The sequence below is a fragment of the Chinchilla lanigera genome, unplaced genomic scaffold (assembly GCF_000276665.1).
Source record: "Chinchilla lanigera isolate Chin_1 unplaced genomic scaffold, ChiLan1.0 scaffold00061, whole genome shotgun sequence".
Taxonomy (NCBI): Eukaryota; Metazoa; Chordata; class Mammalia; order Rodentia; family Chinchillidae; genus Chinchilla; species Chinchilla lanigera.
The window spans coordinates 4,540,566-4,567,607 of NW_004955462.1; the positions used below are offsets into that span (position 1 = coordinate 4,540,566).

The following is a 27,042-nucleotide window of genomic DNA, read 5'->3' on the forward strand; positions in this document are numbered from 1 at the left end:
AAAAAGAATGGCTAGCAACAATGAATCAAATACTTAACAATACTGGTGAGGCTGTGGGGAGAAAAGAATCCTCTCCATTTTTCGTGGGAGTGTAATTTGAGACAATCACTATGGAGTGTAATATACAGCACACTTGAAAAACTAAAACTAGAGGTCCCAGTTGACCCAGTTATTCCCCCTCTAAGTATCTACATGTATCCTCAAGTTTATAGCAGCATAATTTATAGTAACTAAATTTTGAAAACAGTACATGCCCAATCAATAGATGGATGGATAAAGAAAATGTGGCACTTGTATACAATGGGGTACTATTTACCCATTTTTTTTTTGAGACAGGGTCTCATTATGCAGTTCAGGCTGGCCTTCAGCTCGCTTTGTAGTCCTGGCTGGCCTCTAACTCATAATGATCCTCCTGCCTCAGCCTCCCGAGTGCTGGGATTACAGGCATGCACCACCGTGCCCAGCTATTCAGCCATTAAGAAAGATAAACTTGAGATATTTTTAGGTAAATAGATGTATCTGGAGACCATAATCTTAAGTGAAATAAATCACACACACACACACACACACACACACACATACACACACACTCCATGCATTTAACTATTGCATTGTTTCTCTTGTGTGAGAAATTTAAAGCATAAATAAAGAAAATGGGCGGCAAAATGGAGAATAGACATTAAGAAGTAGGAAGAACTTTTTCAAATGGGAAAGAAAACAAGAGGTGGGAGAAGAAGGGAGACAAAGGAAGGGAAAAGTGATTTAAAGGTAAAAGAAAGAATTGAAGGAAAAAATGGGACTAGAGCTTTTGTGAATGAGGAGGGGAAGAAGGGAAGGGTGGGAGGGGAAGAGGAGAATAAAAAAAAGCATTAGGGCCACCCCATTTGAGACCCCTCCTGGAAATCCAAGAGCTATTTTCCTTCTCTTTATTTCCAATAAAAAGTCTCCTAACCTCCAAAAAAATTAAGATTGTTATGTGTGTATACACATCCCAAATGATGAATGTGATCATTATGTTCCATGAACAAGTACTAAAAAAAGACAGGCTCAAAATGAAACTTAAACAGTATCTAGAATATATAAAGATTTCTCCAAAATACCAAAATATGACCCATCATAATGAATAATAGACCACAATAGACATTTCTTAAGAAAATATGACCAACAGGTACACAAAAAAATGCTGAGGGTCACTAATCATCGGAGAGCTATTAATCAAAGCCATAATAGAGTATCACCTCACTTCATTAAGAAGGGCTATTATCCAAAACATGAAAGGCAGCAAATGCTGGTGAAGATGTAGAGAAAGGGGCACTCATACACACTGTTAGTGGGAATTTGAATTAGTATAAGTGTTATGCAAAAAAAGTTCCTTAAAAAATTAAAAATAAAGGCTAGATGTGTAGTTCATATATATACTATTTACCTATATACACAAGTCCCTGGGTTCAACCCTTAGCACTACAAATTAAAATAAAAATCTACTAAGTCATTCATCAAGTCTGCAACTAAGTATATATCTGAAGGAAATGAATCAGTGTGCTGAATAGACATTCTCCTGTGTCTATTCACCACAGACAAGAAATGGAATGACTAAAGTGTTTAGTTGATACTAATAAATGTGTGAAGAAAATGCACATATACACAATAGAATGCTATTCAGCCATAAAAGTGAAGTCCTGTAATTTGTGACAACATGAACAGAACTGGAGATTATGTTAAATGAAATATATTATGCATAGAAAGATAAGAACTGCATGATCTCACTTACACTGTATGTGGAATCTACAAAAGATGAACCACAAAACTGAGAGTGAAATGGTATTTACCAGATGTTTATGGTTATTAGAGTAGGAGCTTATCATAGTTGTAACCAGAGCAGGGGGGAAAGTTGATTAATGGGTACCAAGTTATAGTTCAATAGGCTTAAGAAGTTCTGGTGTGCTATGGCACTGTAAGGTGAATGTAGACAATAATTATATAATGAATATCTCAAAAAGTAGAAGAAAAGATCTTATATGTTTACATTATAAAGAAATGATAAATGTTTGAGGAAATTTAGTTTGATTAAAATATTTTGTGTAACATGTACATGTATGAAAACATCACACCTTATTAATTCATAGTTGTATGTATCAATTAAATTTAGAAGGTTTTGGGGTTAGTTATATAGTAAAAAGAGTACTAACAAATATGGAAATAAAATTAAAATAAGGTTGAAATATCAATTAATACATATTTGAGTGGCCTAAATAAAATCAAATCCACTTCTTGCAGATGGTTATATAGAGAAGTGTTTCTTGGGCTGGGGATTTAGCTCAGCGGCAAAAGCGCCTGCCTGGCAAGCACAAGGTCCTGAGTTCGGTTCCTGGTACCGGAGAAAAACCAAAAAAAAAAAAAAAAAAAAAAAAATAGAGAATTGTTTCCTCACTAAATTCATGGTGAAAGTTTCAATTTTAATACTCTTTCTGGAAAGCAATCTGTAAATATCTTTTACCATTATAAATCCATCCATATTTAAACAAGAAATCTCAATTCTGAGACTTTATTCCAAGTAAACAAATATATCAATATCTAAGAATATACACATGGATACATTTAGTACTATTTAAAAAACTAAAAAACCTCAATCTTTTATAGGAATAATGATTGAACAGAGTACACTAAGCCTATGTTCTCATTAAAAACAATAAACCTATTTTATTTTCACATATATAAGGATTTCCCAAAGATATTGTTGGGTAAAAACATAAGATGAAAAAATAAATAAAAAGCATGCTTACAACTGTTCAAGGCACCATATTACAGTGATACATGCATATCCATGTTTATAGCAGCACAATTTATGATAGCTAAATCTTGGATGCAGCATATATGTCCATGAACAGATGAAGAAAGCAAATGTGGTATTTATGCACAGTGGAGCACTGATTCAACCATAAATAAGGATAACTTAAATCATTTGTAGGAAAATGGAGCTGGGTGTGGAGGCACATGAGTGTCATTCCAGCACTCGGGAAGCTGAGGCAGGAGGATCGCTGTAAGTTCAAGACCAGCCAGTGCTACACAGTGAGTTCAAGGCCAGCCTAAACTGTACAGCAAGACCATGCCTAAAAAAAAAAGAAAATGCATGCACCTTGAGACCATAATGTTAAGTAAAATAAATCAGACACATGAATTTAAATATCACAATGCTTTTCTGAATATAAATAAATAAATACTATAACTAAAAAGCAATATAAAAGCTATATAATGGAAAGGAGGGAGATAACACTTTCTTACATGGGAAGGGGATCAAGAGATGGAGGGCTGGGATGGGAGGGTTCAAGAAGAATTAAGATATATTATGTACATACACCAGCTCCCCAGAAGGAATGTAACCATTAAATACTGCAAATATGTACTGCTAATAAATGAAAACAAACAAAAACTATTCTAGGAATTTAGATACTTATTTTATGTATTTGTAATCTTTTACCTTCCTTGGCAAAGGGTGACAAATTGATCACTTTTGTTGGAAATTTATTTGGTGTAGCTTGCTTAGCCTTGGTACCTTCTTGAAGCTGCATGGATATATCTTTGTTTTTAAGTAAATTCACACCTAAAATAAAATTTAAAAAGAAAATTTGCATAAATATTCTGACTATTCACATACTGTGCTCCACATTTGGCATATCAGTTTTTATTTCTGCATGTATATTTTTCCCCATATCCTATTGAATGGCCACTAATGATGAAAACTACAGTTTTTCATCATTTTCTCTCTTGTCTTCATTCTGTGTCCAGTGATAGCATCTTCCTTAATTTTTTTTTTTTGAGACAGTCTCACTATGTAGCACATGCCGGCCTTGGACTCATGCTGATCCTCCTGCCTCAGCTTCCCAAGTGCTGAGATTACAGGCATGTGCTACCATGCTGGGTTCTTAATTTTGTTCTTTACCACAGGCCCACTTTACTTTGGGCTACATATTCATTTCTGCATTTGATCTGTAGGGTACATTTAAAAGGATACACTTAGAAAGATAGTTTTAAAGAGCAAATCTTTGTATGTAAGCCACTGAATCCCCCCTGCCTCAATGCAAATGATACTTGTTAAATTTCTTTAAAAATACTATGTTATGAAAATAATAGATGTTATTGTAGGAAACATCTACTTAAACTGAGAATTATATACCTCATATTCTATAGTCATTGGCTAGAGAATATCATGAAGCCAGAGGTTGAGAGGTTCAGCATGAGTTGTAGGTAAAGACTACGGAGAGAATAAATTACTGTTGAAACAATTTATTTGAGAAGCCATGGCTTGTGACAGCCATTCACATTTATAAAATGGTAAACACTAGGGAGAATCTGTAAGAACTAATAGAAAATTTAAAATATGTTAGGGGGATGAGTTTACATCATCAAATTTATGTATATTCTGTATATTATTTTCATGAAAATGTATGTGCAAAATTGTGTGAAAATATTTTGATACACTTTGGTATGAGGTAGAATGCAGTTGGCTTGCATAGGAGACTATTCCCAAGGACCTCTAATTTCAAGAGCTAAAATTCCAAATTAAAACATATTTTAATAGTATTAATTTGATGTCATAAAAATATATGCTACAGACCAGAAATGAAGAAAAAATTTAACTTGATAATTTTAGCCCCAAACATCTTGGGTATGTGGTGTATATTTTTTATAAAATATAATTGACATAGAATAATGTAGGAGATAAGTGAGAAAAATATGTAGAGGATTGACCAATGAAAGAAAAATAAAAAACAGAGGGGACAACAAAAATTTTGGAAAATACTTGTGCAGAACATTATTATATATAGCTTATAATTTCAGATGATAAAATCTGAGAAAGGAGGGAATGAAATTATGACAGTGTAGAAAGGGAACAATAAATACATTGTTTGTTTATATCAATCTTTGCTAGGGTCTGAGTGTGTCTCCCCAAATTCATATGCTGAGATCTAATTACTCTGGAATGGTGCAGGATATGGGGTCTTTAACAGCTAATTAAATCACATGGGCCCAGCTCTCATGAATTGGATTAGTGTGCTCATAAAAGAGGTCCCAGGGAACTGCTGTGCTCCTTGCACTATATGACTGTAAGTTTCCCCACAGTCAAAATAGTAAGAAAAAGCTTTCACTCTTTACAATATACTTCCCAGCAAAACGTATTTCTTTTATAAAAGATAGCTTTTATATATTTTTTGAGTTTATCTAAGTAACTAGATATATGGTTATACATTATTTTTTTACCTTCATTTTCCACAAACAATTTTGTTGGTAGTTTACTTAGTGCAGGGTGCTTGTTACTAATATCTTTTTGATGTTGTATGAACATATCCTTGTTTTTCAATAAACTCACACCTAAAATAAAATTTAAAAACAAAAGTCATATAAGGACACTATGACTTACTTACGCATTATTCTCAAGTGGCATATGTTAGTCCTTATTTGTAATTTTCTTCCCACATTTTATAAAGTTCCTGCTTGCCTACTATTCCAAAATCTATTTTTAAATTTTTTTTTTTTTTTTGAGACAGGGTCTCGCTACGCAGTTCAGGCTAGCCTTGAGGTCAAGTTGTAGCCCAGGCTGGACTCAAACTCACAACAATCCTCCTGCCTCAGCCTCCCGAGTGCTGGGATTACAAGTGTGTGCCACCACGCTCAGCTTATTCCAAAATCTAAAAAGTATTTTTATCCTTTCCTCTTCCTTGCCTTTTGTTGTGCTCCTTCATTCTATGTAGTCCTTACTTTTGACCTTTATCCAAACCCCAATTTGGTTTTTTTTTTGGTACCGGGAATCCAACTCAGCACCTTGCACTTGCCAGGCAGGCATTGTGCCACTGAGCTAACCCAATTTGTTCTGAATAAGAATATTCATTCTTGTATTTGATTTGGAACTTCTTTTCAATTTTTTCCTCTTTTGAATTTCATCTTTTAAATTGTATCTAGAAATTTTTCATTATAACTTTATCATACAAAAATTAATTAACACAATGGTTCTTAATAGGCATTTTATTTTAAATTCATTTGGTTTAAATGGGAGCATTTCATTGCTGTGTCTAAGGTTACTATTCAATAATAACGAGGACTCACATTTTTAGCAACTGTGAATCAGAAATTGAAGTCACCTACATAAAAATACCCTGAAAATTAAAAATATGCTCATCATAGCCACTGACTATCTTAGAGTAAGACAAAAGATCATGAATGCTTGGTTCAAATAATTTTGTTTTTTAAACACTAGCTTCCCTCATTTATAAAATGTCTGGGTAAATATACAGTAACTAATTTATTTTTCAGTAATAAAAGTGAGACTATATTGACATAACTACAGCATTGAAAACCAAAGTTATGGAAATCTTGCCTTGAGTTTAATTTGAATAGAAACATGTATTTTGTGCTTATATCTCAAGGTAAAGACTCTTTGGTGAAGCCCCACTTTCCTGGTTCACAGACTGCTCCTAGCTGTGGCCTCACAAGGAGGCAGGGGGAAGCTCCACCTCTGGGACCTCTTTTTTGAGGATACTGTTATGGCTTGTACCTAGATGTCCCCTCAAAGTCTCATGGGCTCATACATAGGGCTTTTCAGAGCTGGTTGGGTCTAGGGTGTGTGACCCCGGGATTAAGGGTGTGTACAAACTAGTCCACTGATTGGAATCAGCATAGTTCTGGATGTGGATCACGGAAGCCCCATGTTGGGTGTGAGTGGCACCAATCAATAGGTTTGCAGCCTGGTGGAACATAAAAGGAGGCTTGCTTTTGCTGCTTACTGCTTTGTGGCTGTCTTGCCATGGATTATTTCTCCTCAGTGATGCCCCTCTGCTGTGTCACCCTGCCTTTGAGTCAGTCAGCTACAAACTGAAACTTCTACAAACTGTGAGTTAGAATAAACCTTTTCTCCTTTAACTTGTAGGTGTCAGGTATTTGTCTCAGCAACTGGAAAAGTAAGTAAAACAGGCAGCAATCACAAATTCCAAATTCTAGCTTTCAGAATCAACTCAGACAAAAGTTCATTACTATAGTCTTTCTAGGATCAAAGAGAATTGAGTGTAATATTGTTACCCTGCAACTAAAAATGGTAGTGTAATCTGTAAGCAATAGTATACAACTACAGGACTTTATTGCAGGTAAGACTTCATAAATTTGTATGCCAGTTTAACTATTTACCGGGAATTGGCAACCAATGAAATAACTGTCATAGTGTTCTTGTCATCATATTCATAAGTCAGTATTTCTGCTTTGCAAAGTCAGTGCAACTGTTCAACGTATGGCAGAGCCAGAAAACAAGTAGAATAGCATTGGAAAGACTTCCATTAAATATATTCCAAGATCATTAGAGAATTCAATTTTTATGGATTATTTTCTAGAGGAAAATTAAAGGTAATTAATTGTCTAGCTACTGTCCCATGATAATGTATGCTAGACTGTAAGTATAGGCACATATTAATGAAGAATTTTATCTATGTAGTACTTAACATATAGATATTATTGTGATTGTAGATCCATACTTAACTCCAGTAATAGACATATAACATAAACATTAGGCTTGCATACTCCTGGTTCTTACCAGGAAGAATCTTTAATTGTGTTGTCATTGGCCCCTTTATTGTACTTTCACCAACAATATCTGCCAAGCGTTCTTTGTCAGTATCTATAGAATTAAAAAAAGATTTTAAAAATTGATCAGAAGAGAAAAAAGAAAGTCACTACAAATTGTCAAAAATCCAATTCAACGAGAAGAGACAAAAATTGTAAATATATATGCACAGATGCTGGTGAATCAAATTAATAAAACAAATTCTACCAGGTATAAAATGTCAGATGAACATCAACACAATGAATAAAGATACATATATATAATATATTTATTATATATATAAAAAATATATATATATATATTTTACTCTGCCATAAAGAAGGATAAACTTGAGACATTTTTTGGTAAAGGAGTGAACCTTGAGACCATACTCTTAAGCAAAATAAATTGGACACACATATTTAAATAATGCATTGCTTCTCTGGTGTTGTAGGGAACCTCTTTGGTCTCTTATTGTACCCTAGTGGAATCTGATGTAACATGAGCCTGAGGGAACTGTTTTCTCTGCAAGTCTTTCATGAATTGAAACTACTTCTGTTATTGCAGAAAGATGTGTAACTACTTCTGTTATTGCAGAAAGAACTACTTCTGTTATTGCAAAAAGCTGTGTAGACAGTAGAGATGTGGGGCTTACTCTCTATGTTTATTCTGACACTGGGAAGTGAACCCTCTGTGAGTTGTGGATTTCTTCAGGTACTGTTACCGACTCTTATTTGAAAGTAATTCTGCTAATGTCGCAAGTGTGTTAATAGGCATGGATCTTTAATACTGTTTAGACACTAGTGCAGCTCCAGTTGTTTCAGCAGGAGAGGCAGGGACTGGGGTCACAGCTCACCTGCGGCACTCATCTTCAGATGTGATCTACTGTTTCAGCACATGCAATCTGAAAGAGTGTGGGAGCAATTGATGCCTACCTCCTTTATAAGTGTGGTGGCTGCATGGCTTATTTTTTTCTCTCTACTGTTGTTATTGTCATCAGTATCCAGGAGTGGGCCCTTGGAACTCTCTCTTTAGTATTGCTAATTGGGGATTAGTTGTTGGTTTGAGGCTTTAATCTTTCTATTACTTAAGGTTAAGCATCCACCAAGGTTCAAGCAGGACTATGGTGTGGCTTGAGCAAGGTGAAATTCCTCTCAGTCTGGAAGTGAGACTCAGCAGTGGAGCATCTACTCAACATGTTCAAGTTGCCAGGCTTGATCCCTACCCTTCAAGGATAAAAAGAAATAAAGAAAGAAACCAAACCAAACAATACTATGAGTAACACCATCAATAGCCACAAGGAAAAGAAAATGTAGATTAAAATAAAAATTTAAAAAATAGACTAAAAGCAATGAAAGAAATAAAAGGGATAAAAATAGTAATAGAAAAGTAAAAATTTATTCTACAAGCATCAATACAGAAAACAAAGTAAAATAAAAATAGAAAATAGAAAATGACAAGACAAGAAGCACAATGCAACTCCAAATGCCCAGTCCACTCATGACAAGTCCAGGGCACAAAGAGATAGAGGAAACCAGAAGCCAACCACTGGAACTCTCTGAAATGATAGCAGCGTAAGTGAAAAAACAAATGGAAGAGGCCATAGAAAAAATAATTTCTAAAGTGCAAAAAGAAATGATGACCAAAATGAAAGACACTAAAGCAGACACAGATTAAAAAAATAGAGACACAAGAAAATGATGGAAACCATGAATGCCTAACATAGAAAAGAAATGGAATCAATGAAACAGGTCCAAACAGAAATCTAGGAGATTAAAAATTGTACTGAAATTATACTCAACAGATTAAGGTGAGGACAGACTACCCGATCTAGAAGACATGATTGTGGCTAGTGACCAGGAAAAGAAAGATACCTTTAAAACAGCAAGAGACCATGAAGAATCAATGTAACAACTACAAGATGAAGCAAAGAACAACATAAGATAAATTGGAGTAAGTGAGAAAGCTGGAGACTGCACAAGTTATAAAAAATCTCTTCACAGAAATAATGGCAGAAAACTTCCCAAACATGGATAAAGACTTTGACATACAAATAAATGAATCATGCAGAACTCCAAACAGCCATGATCAAAATAAATGTATATCAAGAATGCCTCTTTTCCCCCACACAGCAGTCCTGTCTCCACTACATAGAACTCTCAGTTTAGGAGTGTCTCCCTGAGCCAAAATGACCCTGGAGGCTGACAGCTGCTGAGCCAGTAAAGTAATACTGCTGTGGGGTTCCAGAGACAGGAAAATATATGGGATCTGGGTTGAGGAAAGCTGCTCACCTCGTGGCAGCCAGAAAACAGTGACAACAGAAAGAAGTTGAGGAGGGAGACGTAGTCTCCAAAGGCATCCCTCCAGTGACTCACCCTCTTCTAACCAGGCCCTACATCCTAACAGCACGTTAGCTATGAACTGATCATTGGATCAGTCTGCTGGTGAGTACAGCACTACTATGACCAATCACCTTCTAGAAGCTCCACCTTTGAACATATGAGACTTTTGGAGAACATACTACATAAAGCATAAGACTCTCCAAAGTTTTATTTTGTTGTGATTTTAAACCTCACTATCATTTTTAACTGATACTTTTGCTCAGTATGAGTCTTGCTTGAATTTTTTTCTTTCAATTCTCTGAACATGCCATCCCATTGAATTTTGAATGCCATAGTTCACAGTTTACTGGCCTTCCTCTTAAATTATGAATTATTTTTCTCTTCCTGCTTCCACAATTTGTCTTTTTCTTTTAACATTATTATTGTTAGTGTTTTTTTGTACCAGGAATTCAACTCATGACATCACACTTGCCAGGCAGGCACTGTGCCACTGAGCTATATCCCTAGCCCTAGTTTTTGTTTTTTGAGACAAGATCTTGCCATGTAGCTCAAGCTGGCCTTGAACTCACTAGTGCAGGCTGACCTCGAAATGTGGAAATCTTCCTGCCTCTGCCTCCTGAGTGCTGGGGCTACAGGTGTGTGCCACCATGCCTGACTAACATTACTTTTAATATAAGTGTGGCTGTAGCCTTCTTTGTGCTTCTTTTACTTAGGCCTCATTGAGTTTCAATGTGTGGATTAACAGACATCAAATATTTAACAAATTTTTTTAGCTATTACTTCTTCAAATATATTTCTGTTCTTCTCTCTGCCATTTTTTTGTTCTGAGGCTTTTCTTTTTGCATTGAAAATCTACTACTGAGACATACTAGCGAATTTTCTTTGGCAGTTATATTCTTTTCAAATCTTGAATTCAGATTTATTTTCTTCTAAAGTAGTTTGTCTTTGCTGATATTCTATGTTTGATCAGACATTGTTGTGAACTGAATCATGTCTCCCCATAAATCATATTTTGTAGTTTTAATCTCTGATGTAAGTATATTTGGATATAAGGCCATTAACGAAATAATTAAAGTCAAATGAAGTGATAGAGGTGGGATTCTTACCTCCGTATAGTGCTGGTGTACTTAAAATAAAAGGGGGAAAGGCCTTCCTTGGAGATTGTGCCTTCTCATTTTCCCTCCCTCTTTCAATTCTCCTTCTTTCCTTCCCACTCTGTATGTGTGTGTGTGCATGTGTGTGTGTGCATGTGTGTGTGTGTGTGTGTCCTTCACTCCCCTCCCTACAAAAAAGAGGCCACATGAGAAGGCAGCTATGTACAGACAGAATAAGAGGACTCACCACAGACCAACACTGACAGCCCTTTCATCTTGGACCTCTAGCCTTCAGAACAGTGAAAAGATAAATTCTGTTGTTTAAAGGCACCCAGTATGGCACAAGTTCTTCTGGAAAACTGAACAGCTAATACAGACATTATTTCATATAATCTGTTTAAACGTGGCTTCCTTTAATTTTTTGAACATACTTATAAGAGATGTTTGCAATTTTTGACTACTAAATCCAGTATCTGGACTCACATAAACATTTTTATCACCTGTGTTTTTTCTGTAAATGGATCACATTTGTTGTTTCTTTGAATGACTCATAACTTTAACAAAAACCCTGGATATTTTAGATAATATAGTTAAGCAAACACATACCATTCAAGGGCTTGGAGTTTCTTTGTTTAGCAATTATGTAACCATTTTATTAAAGACTCTCTTCCTAAGAAAAAGAGAGGCCACTAATATTGTTCCCCAAGACCACAGCCTTGAGGATGTACACTGGCACCTTTGGAGCAGAGCAGTCTTTCCTTGTCTTTTCCTTCTTTCCACCTTCCCTATTTGAATGGATGAGTTTTAAAGCTAATAATATCTGTGTTTCATTGAGAGTAACTATTGCAATTCTTCTAAGTATAGGAGAGAATTTATAAAGACTTTATGGGTACAACTCTCAAAGAGGATGCTTATTTAATTTAATCACAGAGAAACTAAATTAACATCAATAGTGAAGTTTAAAAAATCCTTGTTCTTACCTGGTTGACTCTCTAACTGTGGCCTGTCTGACCCCTTTATTATACCTCTTGTAATAGCATCTATCAAGGGTTTTATATTAAAATCTGTAAAAATAAAAGAGATTTTTAATACTTTGGAAGATAAACTCTAACATATATCTGTCTCTGTGTATGTTGGCATTGTGTGTGTGTGTGTGTTTGTGTGTAGTAATAATCTAATTATCATGTTGTTAGGGAGGCAAAATTCTTTTCAAAGATCTGATTTACAGAATCATTAACTCTTAGAATTGGAAGCAGTTTTAGTAATCATGTCTACCTCGTTTCATTGAGGTATAGAGAAGTTTAATTATTTGAACAAAGCCTTGTACCCAGGTAGTGATAAAACTGTTACAGAAATCAGTATCTCCGATTTTGTTAACCAGTGCTTTTCTTATAAAATGGCTACCTTTTACACAAACTGAAATCATTTTAGACAGTTTATGAGAATACAATTCTCAAGTTTACATTAAAAGCACAACAGGCAAACCGTGAGTTGGAAAATAATTTTATTCACAGATCAACTTGTGTAAATCATAGGCTTTATAGTCACAGAAAGTTAAATTTTAGGTTATATCACTATAAATTAAGTGACAAGAGTGACGGAAAAGAATAACAGTAATCTTGTAAAGTAAAAAAATGCCCTCTCTTGGTCATAAGATGAGATTTATAGCTGGAAATGGGTAGATTTGCATTAGTACCAACAGTGGGATAGGATGCCCTTGAATTTAAGTTTTTATGTGATTTGAACTTTTTGAGCTATTGCAGCAGTACCCATCCTTTTTGACACCAGAGTCCAGTTTTATGGAAGGGAATTTTTTCATGGACTTTTTGGAGGGGGAGCAGTGCAGTTTCAAACTAGACTGTCATAGGAGAGTACAGCCTAGATCCTTCCCATGTACAATCCATAGTAAGGTCCATGTTCACATGAGAATCTACGGCTGCTGCTGCTCTGACAGAAGGTGCAGAGTAGGCAGTAATTTGAATAACTGGGAGCAAAGTTGTAAACACAGATAAAGTTGCTCACCTCCTGTATGGCCAGGTTCCTTACAGGCCATGGATCTATAGTAGTCTGTGGTTCAGGATTTGGGGACCCCTTATTGACAGTAGCTTTTTCAAATATTTCCCTTACCAACTTCTTTTGAGTTCTGTTTGCAGCTTTTAAAAATTACACTCAATCATTAACACATGTAAATTAATTAGCCCAGTGGTTCTTAATGGACATGATATTATTAATTAACTAATTTTAAATGGGAAAATTTTATTGGTGTGTCTATGCTTCTTATATACTAAGTAGCTCTGGATTAAAAAGTAATTTAAGGTATGTGAAACAAAAATACCTTGAATATTAGAGACAGAAAAATGACTCATCATAACTTACCAAATATTTTAGCGTGGAACACAACACAAATATGAATGCTTCATTCAGACAATTTCATTTTATCAACCTTAGCTTTTCCTCAGATATAAGCTCTTGGGGTAAATATATCTTTTTGATTTATTTTCCATGATTCCTCTATTTTCAGTAGTAAAATTGTGACTATTCTGATGTTTAATGCAGCACTAAAAACTGAAGTTTTAGAAATCTCGCCTTGAGTTTAAATTCCAAAGCAAAGGTAAAGTCTGGTGCTTGTTTTTGAAGATTAAGCTACATACCTTCACATTTGGTGCTAGTAAATTTGGTATTTCGTGAGGGCCCATTTTTTGCTTCATTATACAGGGCCTTCTACCTGTGTCCTCACAAGCAGGCAGGGATGAGACAGAGATCTGGAGCTTTTTTTCTGAGAGTACCAGTCCAAGATACCAAGCTCTAGCTTTCAGAATGAACTCAGACAAAAATTTGTAACTGTAGTCTTTCTAGGATCAAAGAGTGTCTACTATTGTTCCTCTGGGAATAAAGACCATAGTGTTACCTGCAAAAAATGCTGCGCAACTGAAGGACTCTAACATAGGATGGGTATGACAAATGTACATCAGATTAACCACCAAGCAGGAATCGGCAATCAGTGGAATAACTTACTGTAACAGTACTCTTCTTATCCCATTTCTGCTTTTTCAAATGCAAAGCAACTTTTCTGTTTAAACCAGAACCAGAAAGTGAATAGAATGGCATTGGAAAGACTTTTTTTTTCCTTGGGGTACTGGGAATCAAACTCAGGACCTCACACTTGCCAGACAGGTGTTATGCCACTGAACTAAATCCCTGGCCCTTGGAAAGTATATCAAGTATATAACAAGATTACTAGAACACTGGATTTTTGTCCTATTTCCTAAAGAGACGAGTTTAAAACTAATAAGATCTAGCTAATGTTCCACTGATAAATGTAAGAATTCAACAATTTTTAAGAGGACATTCACAAAGACTTTTGTTCATCTAAATACTGTAATCATTAAAGATCCATTCTTAATCCCCAGACAAGATGAAAAAATAAACATCAATATTGAAAAATAACTGTTCTTACCAGGGTGACTCTGTGGTTGTGTCTTCATCCCACCAAATACTTTACCTCTTCTGAATACATTTGTCAAGTGTTCTGTATCAGTTTCTAAGGATAGAAGATAGATCTCACAACACTGTCTAAGATGACCATTAATGTTATGTTTTGGTTCTATTAAAAAATTATCTCTGTTGATATCTGTCTTGGTTACTTTTTTCTCGTTGCTGGGACAAAATACCTGACGCCCAAAATTAAGGAAGGAAAGGTTTATTTTGCTTACATTTTGTGGAATTTTCAATCCGTACCTGGCAGATTACAAGGCAGACTGGCACATGGCAGAGAGCTAGGGCTCATGGCGGCAGAGCACAGCAAAAGCAACCACCACACACACCAGGGCTGAATGGGGGAGGAATGGCCTCAAGCACTCTTTTCCTCTCCCTTACATATGCAAACTATCCACCCCAGGGTGGGTGTAGCTCTCACACCCACAATCAATCAACTCTAAAAGCCTGCCCCATGGCCGCATGAGGCTTTGGGGGGACACACAGACAAACCATAACAATATCCTCAATTTGATAAGACATTTTCATCATACGTTTCTTTTTTCCCCTCACATCATTTTATTAGTGTATATTGGTTATATAGATTAACAGGACTCATTTTGGCAGATTAAAAAACACACATCACTTACTTGAATCATTTTTACCCCTCTTTTCGTCCCCTTACTTTAGAGGGAATTCGATGCTTCTAATATATTTTAATCATCTTCACCCCTCATTACCAGCCATTACACCCCTCCCCTTATGTTCTTCTTCTCGTCTGATCTGCCTTTTACTTTTTTAAGAGTGGCTTCCTTTCAGTTTAAAAGTACATGTTTAATAATAAGTGCTTTGAAGTCTGTGTCAGCCACGCTCAATACCTGGGACTCACAAACAGTTTTTGTGGCATGACTTTTTTCTTAGCTCACATTTTAGTTTCTTTTCATATTAACAATATTTTTTAGAGATTTAAAAGTTTAGAGGGTTTACTATAGCATCTCTACTGATTTCTCCATCCTCTATCTGAAGCCTGCCATCATTGCCTCCTTATTTATTTGTTTAATGATGGGTCTGCTTTATTGCACTGAAGCATACAGCAAAAAGCTTCTATTGCTGTTCTGCCAAGAGCAAAGCCTTGAATACTTCTGCACGGCAGTGGTTTTAGCAGGTTGTCCTTGAGGGTCTTTCTCCCTTATTTCTCTGAGTCTTGGAATCACATCAAAGATTACAGAAAATTTATCTAGTCCTGTCACTCAAAGATGAAAAGTAGTAGTGTAATCTTTGAATACAAATGAAGAACTAAAGGTACAGATTATACATTTCCCCGGCATTTTCATGAAGTACAGAGTGACTCATTATAAAAGAACAAGTCTGGACATCCCATGGTCTCTTGCTTCCTCTCTTTCCATGTGCCTTTCTCATTATGTGATGATTGTGTGATGTTGTGAGAAAGCCAGAAGACCCTCACCAAGGCCAATCAGATCAGGTTGCCTGAGTTTAGCTTTTCACCTCCAAAATGTGTATGATAAATACACATCTTTGCTTTATAAGGTTCTCAGTCTCAGATATTTTGTTATTTTTAAAATGTTTTTGGTTTTCTCAGGGTAGGATCTCACTTTGTAATCCAGGCTGGCCTTGAACTCATAGCAGTCCTTCTGCCTCAGCCTCCCTAGTGCTGGGATTAGAGGCATGTGGCAGCACACCCAGCTCAGATATTTTGTTATAGCACCATAAAACAGACAAACACATTCCAATGATTTAATTATCTGTTACATTTGTGTTCTCCCCACATTCATTAGCTAGACTTTCTGCTTTTGCAAACTCTGTACTTGTCTACAAATACAGAGTGTAATGGCACTGGAAATATTGTATATCTAACAAACAAGGTTTGTACCTATAATAGACAAGGTCATCGAGCACTGGATTTTATTCATTACTTTATAAATACATTAGCTTTAAAACTAAATTAGCTTTGTGTAGATTCAATGCAACTCCCATTAAACTACCATTAGCATACCTCACAGATCTCGAGAAAACATGCCTTAAATTCATCTGGAACCCGAAGGAACCCAGAATAGCAAAAGCAATCCTGGGCAACAAGGATAAGTCAGGTGGAATCATAATCCCTGACCTGAAATTATACTACAAAGCTACTGTCATAAAATCCACCTGGTACTGGCTAAAAAACAGACCTGAGGGTCAGTGGAACAGACTGCAAGAAACAGCCACAACGGAAAACACACTTAGCCACCTAATCTTTGATAAAGGGGCCAATCAAACTCACTGGAAAAATGATAGCCTCTTTCATAACTGGTGCTGGAAACATTGGCTTGCTACCTGCCAAAGACTGAAAATAGACCCAAGCCTATCACCATGCACCAAACTCAAGTCAAAATGGTTCACAGATCTCAATATTAAAAGAGAAACACTAAATCTATTAGGAGAGAAAGTAGGTAAAAACCTTGAAGACATAGGGGTAGGCAGAGAGTTTATGAACAAAAACCAAATGGTACATGAAACATTTGAAAGAATCAACAACTGGGATCTCATCCTACTGAAAAGTTTCTGCACATCTGAAGAAATCACCAGCAGAGTCAAAAGAAAACCCACAAACTTGGAAAAAATTTTAGCTGACTGTCCCTCAGACAAAGGGCTTTTATCTAGAACATATAAAGAATTAAAAAATATCAGCCCCCCCAAATTTAAAGACCCAATCCAAAAATGGGCAGCTGAGATGAATACACACTTCTCAGATAATGAAATACAAGTGGCAAATAAATACATGAGAAAGTGTTCAACATCATTAGTCGTTCGAGAAATGCAAATTAAAACAACGATGAGATTCCATCTCACCCCAGTAAGAAAGGCTAGCATTAAGAAATCAACCAATAACAAATGCTGGTGAGGCTATGGAGAAATAGGAACTCTTCTCCACTGCTGGTGGGAATGCAGACTGGTGAAACCACTGTGGAAATCAGTTTGGAGATTCCTCCGAAAACTAGGTCCAGAGGTCCCATTCAACCCAGCTATTCCCCTGCTGGGTATTTTCCCAGAAGATCTAAAAACATCATATCACAGCGATATATGTGCACCTATGTTCATAGCAGCACAATTTGTAATTGCTAAATTGTGGAAGCAACCCAAATGTCCATGCACTGCGGATTGAATAGGAAAATTGTGTAACTTTTATATAATGGAATATTACTCAGCTATAAAGAAAGATAAACTCGAGGCCTTTATAGGTAAATGGTCACAACTAGAGACCATACTCATAAGTGAAATAAATCAGACCTGCATGTGCAAGCACCACATTGTCTCACTAGTGTAAAACCTGAAAGAGTTAATTTAAACTAGGAGGTATGATAGGCATTGTGAAATGATAGGAAAACACTCAAGGGTAAAGGGCAACTGGGATGTGGGGAAAGAGAAGGGAAAGAAGGAGAAATTTTGTATGTATGTATATACAGAATAGTTAACACAGTTGTTCTACTATCTTCTATTTCTTTGCTGAAAGAAACTGTCAATGAGTCCTTGATTGATCAATATTGCATGTCTCTATCTGTTTTTATGAGAAACCACTTTGAAGATATCAATATGTAATACAACAAGCATTGTTAATTTCCTACCACTTTGTTTGTAACTCTGTATTGTCTGTACTGCTCTTTTGTAAAATGTTGTCTGTCTGTCAGTTTTCCTCCTTTTATTTTTAAAATTAAAAAAAACTAAATTTGCTTTAAAATTAATGTGTTACTGATAGTATACTAGACTCTGACTAATTATAGTAGCATATTAATGAATAGTTTACCTCTGTAATACTAATATATAGTGTTGTTATCAGGGAAGATTCACATTTAATTTAACTCCAGAAATATACATGAAACATAAGACATGAATAATTTTTGTTCTTACCAGGATGCCTCTTCAATTGCGTCTTCATTGGCTCTTTCATTAAACTTTTTCCAATAATACCTCCCAAGGGTTTTGTGTCAGTCTCTATAGAATCAAAATAGATTTCAAAATACTTTATGATGTAACATTACCACATGTATGTGTGCTGTACTAAATTAAATTATCATTGTTATTTTAGAAAATAGTTCAAAACAATGTCTGGATTTGAGATTCACACCACCTTAGAACTAGAAAGTCTGTTAGCAACTACATAAACCCATTTACCTATAAAAGCCTCAAATTTATCTTTCTTTATAGCTGAGTAGTATTCCATTATAAAAAAATACCATGACCTTTTATCCATTCCTCAGTTGATGGGTATTTGGGTTGCTTCCATGATTTAGCTATTACAAATTGCACTGCTATAAACATGAGTGCACATATATCTCTGTGATATGGTATTTTTAGTTCTTATGGAAAAATACCCAAAAGGGAAATAGCTGGGTTGAATGGAACCTCTAGTCCTAGTTTACTGAGGAATTTCCAAAGTGGTTTCACCAGCCTACACTCCCACCAACAGTGGAGAATTCCCTTTTCTCCACACCCTTGCCAGCATTTGTTATTGGTTGATATATTAATGATAGCCATTCTTTCTGGGGTGAGATGGAATGTCAGTTTTATTTTAATTTGCATTTTTTGAATGATTATGTTGAACCTTTTTAACTGTATTTATTTACCATTTTTATTTCTTCATCTGAGAAGTGTGCATTCATCTCAGATGCCCATTTTTGTATGGGTCTTTGAATATGGGGGGTGATTTTAAAAAATTCTTTATATGTTTCTAGGTAGAAGAAGTTCTTTGTCTGAGGGACAGTTGGCTAAAATTTTTTTGCAATTTCTGGGTTTTCTTTTTACACTGCTGGTGATTTCTTTAGATGTGCAAAATCTTCTACACCACACATACATGTGGTAATGTTACATTATAAAGTATTTTGAAATCTGTTTTGATTCTATAGAGACTGACACAAAACCCTTGGGAGGTATTACTGGAAAAAGTTTAATGAAAGAGCCAATGAAGACGCAATTGAACAGTGAGGATTTTCAGTAATATGAGACCCCAGTTGTTGATTCTTTGAAGTATTTCCTGTGCAGTTTGTTTTTTGTTCATGAACTCTCTGCCTACCCAAGCTTTTGCTAGGGTCAACATTAGATTGGATCTCTTTCTATTTGACTTTTCATATGACTTAACCTTTCTGCTTAAAGTTAGCACTAGCCAATGACAGAAAAAACAAAATCAATTAACAAGGGAAAATTTGTATTATCTTGATCACTCATTGGGCTTGACGTTTTTGGTGAAATTTGGTTTTAGTAGAGCATATTACTGCACTTGGAAACCTGTAGTGATCAGATTAAAGTAGAAGTTTTGGTTTGGAGGAACTGCTGATTCCATGAATATATTTTAAGGCTGCACAATGACTATGTGTGCCAATAGTGTATAAAGGAGGGGACTGATTAGTGCATCTTCCCCAAAATACACAAAGATGCATAAGCCTGGCAAAATAAGTTCTGAATAATTATCAAAATTTTCCATAGTAACACAAAACTGTAACATTAGCAGATCTAGTTTAATTTCTCTGTATAATTTCTATTGATCTAATTGGTATAATTTCAATTCAAAAAAGTTCTGTAGATAAGCAATAATGTAATGAGGAGAGTGAGGACAGGCTTAAGCACTAAGAATCCTGCAAGGGTATGTGCTGTAGATATTTATGAACTTCTAAGAGTTACAGTTTTCCTTCTTCACATCTTATGACTGCTTTATTTCCTTTCTGATCTTAATTCTTGGATTTCATTAAGCTATTTTAAAAATATGTAATACACTATATAATTTGCTGTTTTAAAATGTCTAATTCATCTAATTCAGTAATTTTAATATAGCTACAAAGTCAGCCATCACAGTCATTTTTATCCTCTACTTCATTTATTTTATTATTTTTTATACTCCAGACTAATTGCAGTAAAATTAAAAAAATTACTTTTCTTTTTATTCCTTTTTCCTGACTTTCAAGGATATATATATATAATGTATATTATATATAACATTGTTTTAATCATGTTATATTTCTTTTGTAACTTTATGCTTTCAAGAGGTAAAGAGGAGAAGGGCAAGTGTATATTTAATGTTTATTATAAGCAAGTTATTATTTATAATTTCTAGTATTTAAAATACTATTTTCTTTGGATCTGAGTTATTGTCTATTGTAATTTCCTTACTGTAGTACATCATTGCTATCATCTATCTCCTTTGTGGTACTATCAAATTAATTTCACATGTATACAATATGGATCCAATAATACAACTATGCATATTGTACTATAAAATTTCATTTTAGATTTATTAAAAGAAAATATTCATTTGTACAATTTTTGCAATACCAGAATTACTTTACCTATACTTATGAATGTGTGGATTCAAGTGACTGTGAGAACGCCTTGCTCACTGGAGCATTTTTCAACATTTCTTTAAAAAATTTTATTAGCATTTTTTTGCAATATATAATACTTACTTTCCTTTTTGGGATTTGGTACATATATATCATTATTCTGATCACGTTCAATCTTCTTTCTTCCTTGACCTTCTGATCTCCTTCACCACTGAGTATTTCTTATAAAGTGGATGGACAATAACAAATTCTCTACATTTTTATTTACTTTCGATTTTCCTTAGGTGAATTTCATTTTTAAAGCTAATTTTCCTGGACATAAGATTCACAGTTGACAGCTCTCTCTTGTAGCACTTTGATATGCCACACCATTATCCTGTGGTCTCTATAGTTTCTGATGCTATGTTACCTGTTATGCTTGCCAGAGTTTCCTTTTATGGCATTAGGAGCTTTTCTCTAGCTGCTTTCAGATTTCCTTTATGTCTTTCAGTATTTTGCTCTGTTGATCAGACTGTGGGTTTCACTGGGGTTATACTACTTGGATTTAACTTAGCTACAATAAGTATCAAACACTTAAAAAAAAATTCAGCCAAACGTTTTTCTTCAACATTTTTTCTGCTTCTTTTCTTGCATCTGTCCTGCTGGTACTTTCATTTAAGTTTGCAGATTTATATCTTCTTTCTCTTAAAGTTTATTCTCGAGCCTCTCTAGTGAATTATTCCTTACTACCAACTGTAGAATCTCTTTTTTTAAAGAAAAATATTCTTTGTTCATGTTGGTTAAAATATCGGCATCATAACCTCCTTTTACATTCAAGCATACTTTCATTAATTTTCTTAAATATTCATAATAATTACTTTAGTTAGACAGATAAAAAATTTGGGATCTTCATAAAAAGCATTTGGCTTTCTTTCCTTGTGTGTGGGTCACAACTTGTGGTTATTTTGCACATCTCCTAACATTTCACTAAAACTGGACTTTTAGGTAACATAGTGTAGCAAATCTACATGCTGATTTCTTCCTTCTCCTTTAGAGGATTTCTCATTGTTGTGTGTATTTAATTAAGGTATTTTCTGACTATTTACTGTTTTACTCAATCTTCTTGTTCTGCAGTATGAAGCTTTGATGTTATTCTGCTGCGAGCACAGCTTTGGTCATGCACACAGTTACTTTTGGATGAAAGGTATATTATCGTGGTCTAGTTGCCTTTTTCCCACATGCTCTGTTCAACTCTCTGTTTTGGTGACTGATCAAAACTCAAGCAGTGCATCAGTGTTTCAGGAAAGAAGACACTTGTGTAATCTTTGAACCATATAACAAAACCAAAGAAATTTATTGCAGCTAATACTTATATACATATGCATTTTCCCTACCTTGTAACATATAAAGGGAATGTTTATCCAATGAAGTAATTTTTTATGTTCCACTTTTATCATATTCATAAGTTAGCATTTCTGCTTTTGTAAATGCAAAGTAACTTCTCAAAGTAGCCAGAAATAAAAAGTAATTTAAGTAATACTTGAAATATTTTTACAAATATATTCTATTAGATTTTTATGAATCACTTTTAAAATAGAACAATTCTAAAAGTAAGAGTGTCTTATTTTCCTTTGGGAGTAACTACCATAGTTCAAGTATTTATAAAGGAAATTCATGAAGATATTTTGTCATATAATAGTAACAGAGAGGTATTTTTGTCATTAACAACTAAACAGTTTACCTTGAGTATCACTTGGGCAGTTGATTATTGTATTGGATAAATTGGATAAAACTGTCATTTTTATATTTCCTTTTATATTATCTTATAAAATTTAATGAAAAACTATGCAATTTTTGGCCATCCTGTATTTAAATAACTGAACTGGTAAGTGGTTAAATATCCATATTTAATTAAACTCCAGAGAAGATGAATAAACCATAAGTAAATTTAAAAATTATTCTTCTTACCAAAGTAATTTTTTGATTGTGTCTGAATTTCATCCTTTATTAAACCTTGTCCAATTGTATCCTTTAGGTGTTCTATTTCAGTCTCTAGAAAACATACTTCAAATTAATTTTTAAGGTAGGTATTAACATATGCATATATATATACTTAGTATTACCTTTATTTGCATTTTAATTAGAAAAATCACAATTAAAAGTCCATATTAAAGTAAGGTGAGGATACAAATTTGAAAGAACTGTTACCAATTGTATAAACTTCTTTTTTTTTTTTTTTTTTTTTTTTTTTGGTTTTTCTCCGGTACCAGGAACCGAACTCACGACCTTGTGCTTGCTAGGCAGGCGCTTTGCTGCTGAGCTAAATCCCCAGCCCCTGTATAAACTTCTTTATATTGGTATATAGAGATGTTCAGTACTTTGTCCAAGATCATATATATATATATATATATATATCAAACAATGATATTGATATGCAGGGTGATGCTCCATAACTCCTTAACTAGTATTTTTCCATACAATACAAATATATGTAATTGACATTATTCTAGATAATTTATGATAATAAAGTATAAGTATACATTAACATATAGTAAGATTGTAGGGATATATTTGGTGAGATGTATATTTAGAGTATAACATGTTTTAGGTCAAGTTGCAAACAATGGTCATCACAACTTATAGACTATTATTATAAAACGGAAATTGCAAGCCAAGTACAATGATGCATATCTGTAATCCCAGTATTCTGGGAGGCTGGAGGAGGACAGAAAATTCAAGCTCAGCTAAAAAAGGAAATTTAGCGAGACCTTGCGTCAAAAAATAATAAGAAAAGGCTGGTGATGTAGCTCATTGTAAAGGCAAATACATTCACGGTCTTTTTAAATGCAACTATAAGTCAAATAAGCATCAGTGATAGAAAAGAAGCAAGTAATCCATTATGGTTTTGATTTGCAATAATGTCCCCTGAGAGTCTCATATGTGGAGGTAGACCCTGTTCATAAGGAGCAGGTCACAGGAGGTAGGACTTGGAAGGGTATATTCTTTTCCCTTGTTCCTCATTTCTTTGATTCATGCAGTAAACAGTTTTTCTCCACCAGGCCCTTCTATTATGACATTTTTGCCTTGGAGCCAGCTGACCACAGATTGAAATGAGCCAAAATAAACCCCTCCTCCTTCAGGTTGTGGGTGTTATTATTTTGTCTTAGTGACAGCAAAGTTGACTAGTACAAAAATTGGCACCAGGAGTGGGGTTGTTGCTGTAATTGTACCTAACTGCTTTATATTTTGTTTATCACAAGAGTTTGGAGAAATGGACTATAATGTCCTAGACTGATGTAAACAGAGATTGATGAGAGATTCTGGTTAGAACTCAGAAGACTGGAATCCTGATAAAAATGTGAGCAGTACAGGTCAGGCTCAGGAGGTTTTAGTCGGAAAGAAGGACTACATAGGAAGTTGGACTACAGGCTGTATGTGTTATTCTCTGGTAGAAAACTTATCTATACTTTGCTCAGATCCTGAAACTTTGAGGAAGACTGAGATTTATAGTAACTAACTCATTAATCTGGTGGAAAAAATTTCAAGGAAACCCAATATTCAGAATGTGTGACATGGGTACTTCTGGCTATTTTTAGTGAGATCTATAATGACAATCAGGAACAAAAGGAAGTGCTGAACATTTGAAAAATTTGCTGTTTCTTCAAAAAGGGAGGAGCACTTACAACTTTGGGGCAAAGGATGGAATAGTGCTAAAAAGATTTTAATTAATGAAAAACCAGGTACTTCATACTGAGGACATTTCAAAAATCAGCAAAGCCCTAATCATTACAGGTTCAAGGTTGCAAAAGCTAAATCTTTTATCTGAGAAGAAAATTGCTTGGACACGTGCTTATTCAGGGCAACCTAGGAATGTATATCTTAGCGTTCAGACATCTGGGTACTCAGAGGATTCTCCAGTTGTGGTTCTGGGGGGTTGATTACTGTTGAAGCTGGCAGCTGACCCTGGCATTACCCACGTGGTGCTGCTTTTTCAGGCATGTAAAATACAAGAATTATGAAGCCATGGAAAATCATGAAGTCACGGAAGGTTCCACTCAAATTTTTAAAAACAGCCTGGATGCCCAGGTAAAAATACTGACAAGGTCACAGTCCCTGCCAGGAGTCCAGGAAAGGGCATTACATGAAGCTGACAGAGTGAACCCAAAGGGTCTTCACTAGACCCCAGAAAGCTGGAGATGCCAAAACTGTGGAATGTCTGCTAAAAAAAGCTGCAGGCAGTGAGAGGAGTCAACACAAGCTAGAGGCCATATGGGCTCTAACCAAGGGTGTGGGTGTGGTTTTTCAAGTCCTTTTTGGTTCACATCTCACCACAACCTCACCTGGCTGATGAACATCCTGTGACAGGATTTAAAATTTGCCCTGCTTGGTTTTAGTCATGCCTTATCTGATTTCTGTCTACTCCCTTATTCCTCTCTCTCAATAAGCCTTTCCTCCTCTTAAAAAAAATCTTTAGAAAAAAATTTCACTTTTATTGAATATGTATAGTCTTTTCTCATCAATACTCCCTAAACAATATAGTACAATAAAGTTTTACATTTTATTAGGTATGTTAAGTAATCTAGAGATAATTTAAAGTATACAAGAGAATGTGTATAGGTTATATGCAAATATTATTGCACTTTATCTGAAGGACTTTAGCACCTGTGGATTTTTTACACAAGAATAGTCCTGAAGCCAGTCTCTCAAGGATGCCAAGCGATGACCATACATGTCAGTCAAACTGAGGATCTATTTCACACATACTAATTGAATTTCTGATGAGATATAAAAACATTGCTCCTATAAATACGGCTTTATCTCCATTTTCCAATTTTTATATCATTGTTATACATCATGCCTTAAATATTAAAACATTATAGTAATTTTATAATAATTTCCTTATGTAATTTTATCCTTTTAAAATAAATCTGAGAAAAGAAAGATCAAATATATATTTATAGTTTTTGTCGTATTAACCTTCTTTGTAGTTGTTGGTTCTTTTTTTACTTTCCTGTGCATTTGGGTTACTATACAGTATCATTATTTTTAGGGCAATATATTTCATTTTCTACTCCTCACTTTTGTACTATTATTGTGAAATGTATTTTACATGATTGACAGTATAATTAAATTATATAATCATATTTATAAAATCAACTTATAAATCATTTGAAGGAAGAAATGAAATTAAACGTACATTTATAGTCTTTTTTGAATTACAAAATTTTAAAACCTGTGATTTTTTTGTGGGTGATTTAAATTATTGTCAGAGGTCAATTTCCATTAGCCTAAAGAAATATTCATATATTTTTGAGGAAAGTTCTGCTAGAAATGAAATATCTCAATTGTTATTTACTTAGCAGCCCCTCTCACATTTCTTTTTGAAAGATACTTTTGCTAGATGCTGGATTTGCTAGAGTTCTTATTTGGCAGTTTTTCCCCCTAGCACTTTGTATATGTGCTGCCGAAGTGGGCACCCCGCTAGCACTTTGAATGTCATTACACTGCCTTCTTGACTTCACAGTCTTCTTTGCAGGTACAGGGGTTCAAACTCTGAGTTTTGCATATGCCAGGAGAGTTCTCAACCCCTGAGTTGTAAGTCAGCTGTATAGTTTTTGATGCTAAGTCAGCAGACAATTTTATTGAGATTTACTTTTACATTCTGGAACATTTTTCTTTTATTGCTGTGTTTTTCTTTTTGTCCTTCAACATTTTTACTATGATAAATCTGGTTATAGATTTGTGTTTTTCTACATGGGTTTCATTGAGCTTAGGCACATTGACTCATATTATTAATCAAATATTTTCAAAGTATTCAGCCATATGTCTGTCATCTTTATTTCTTCTAACCCATTCTCTCTCTACTCTCTTTCTAATATTCCTATTGACTTAAATTTGCTGGTTCTTTCACCTGATAGTTAAAGTACTGTGTGAATTTTCCTTAAAGTTTATATTTCATTCTTTTTAAAAATTAGTTTCCATCACAATGCTGATATTATGTACTTTATAAGATACTGTCTTTATACTTTCCTTTTTTCCTTTAACTGTTTCCTTTAATTCTATGAATATATTTATAATAAATGTTTTGCTTTCATTTTATGTAGAATTCTCATTACCAGTTTTTGACTTTTTCTTCTGTTTGGTCCACAATTTCTATTTATATTTCTCTCTTTTTCTCTGTCTCTGTCTCTCTCATTGCTGATGATGTATAGTAGCAAATTTGGATACTGACATACTCT

At 34.6% G+C, this 27,042-nt stretch overlaps 1 protein-coding gene and 1 long non-coding RNA gene across 13 annotated transcripts in view; one reads left to right on the top strand and one right to left on the bottom strand.

Annotated features, from left to right (window-relative positions):
* Nucleotides 1-27,042, top strand: part of LOC106150053 — an 82,385-nt gene that overhangs the window by 53,137 nt on the left and 2,206 nt on the right. Inside the window, exons 2-4 of the long non-coding RNA XR_001236624.1 lie at nucleotides 21,938-22,007; nucleotides 22,839-22,886; nucleotides 24,799-24,889. This is a non-coding gene — a long non-coding RNA (uncharacterized LOC106150053). The remainder of the gene's footprint in view (nucleotides 1-21,937; nucleotides 22,008-22,838; nucleotides 22,887-24,798; nucleotides 24,890-27,042) is intronic.
* The window catches only part of LOC102027621 (uncharacterized protein C10orf68 homolog), a 150,739-nt gene that overhangs the window by 46,551 nt on the left and 77,146 nt on the right, over nucleotides 1-27,042 (bottom strand). For all 12 annotated transcript variants that reach the window (XR_001236623.1, XR_001236622.1, XR_001236619.1 and 9 more), the window contains 7 exons: nucleotides 22,772-22,855; nucleotides 18,402-18,485; nucleotides 14,479-14,562; nucleotides 12,002-12,085; nucleotides 7,577-7,660; nucleotides 5,260-5,370; nucleotides 3,479-3,601 (listed from right to left, as the gene is read on the bottom strand). Coding sequence is in view for 7 of the 12 variants with exons in the window: in XM_013521466.1 (XP_013376920.1) it covers nucleotides 3,479-3,601; nucleotides 5,260-5,370; nucleotides 7,577-7,660; nucleotides 12,002-12,085; nucleotides 14,479-14,562; nucleotides 18,402-18,485; nucleotides 22,772-22,855 (654 nt within the window). In the remaining 5 variants the exon portion in view is untranslated. The remainder of the gene's footprint in view (nucleotides 1-3,478; nucleotides 3,602-5,259; nucleotides 5,371-7,576; nucleotides 7,661-12,001; nucleotides 12,086-14,478; nucleotides 14,563-18,401; nucleotides 18,486-22,771; nucleotides 22,856-27,042) is intronic.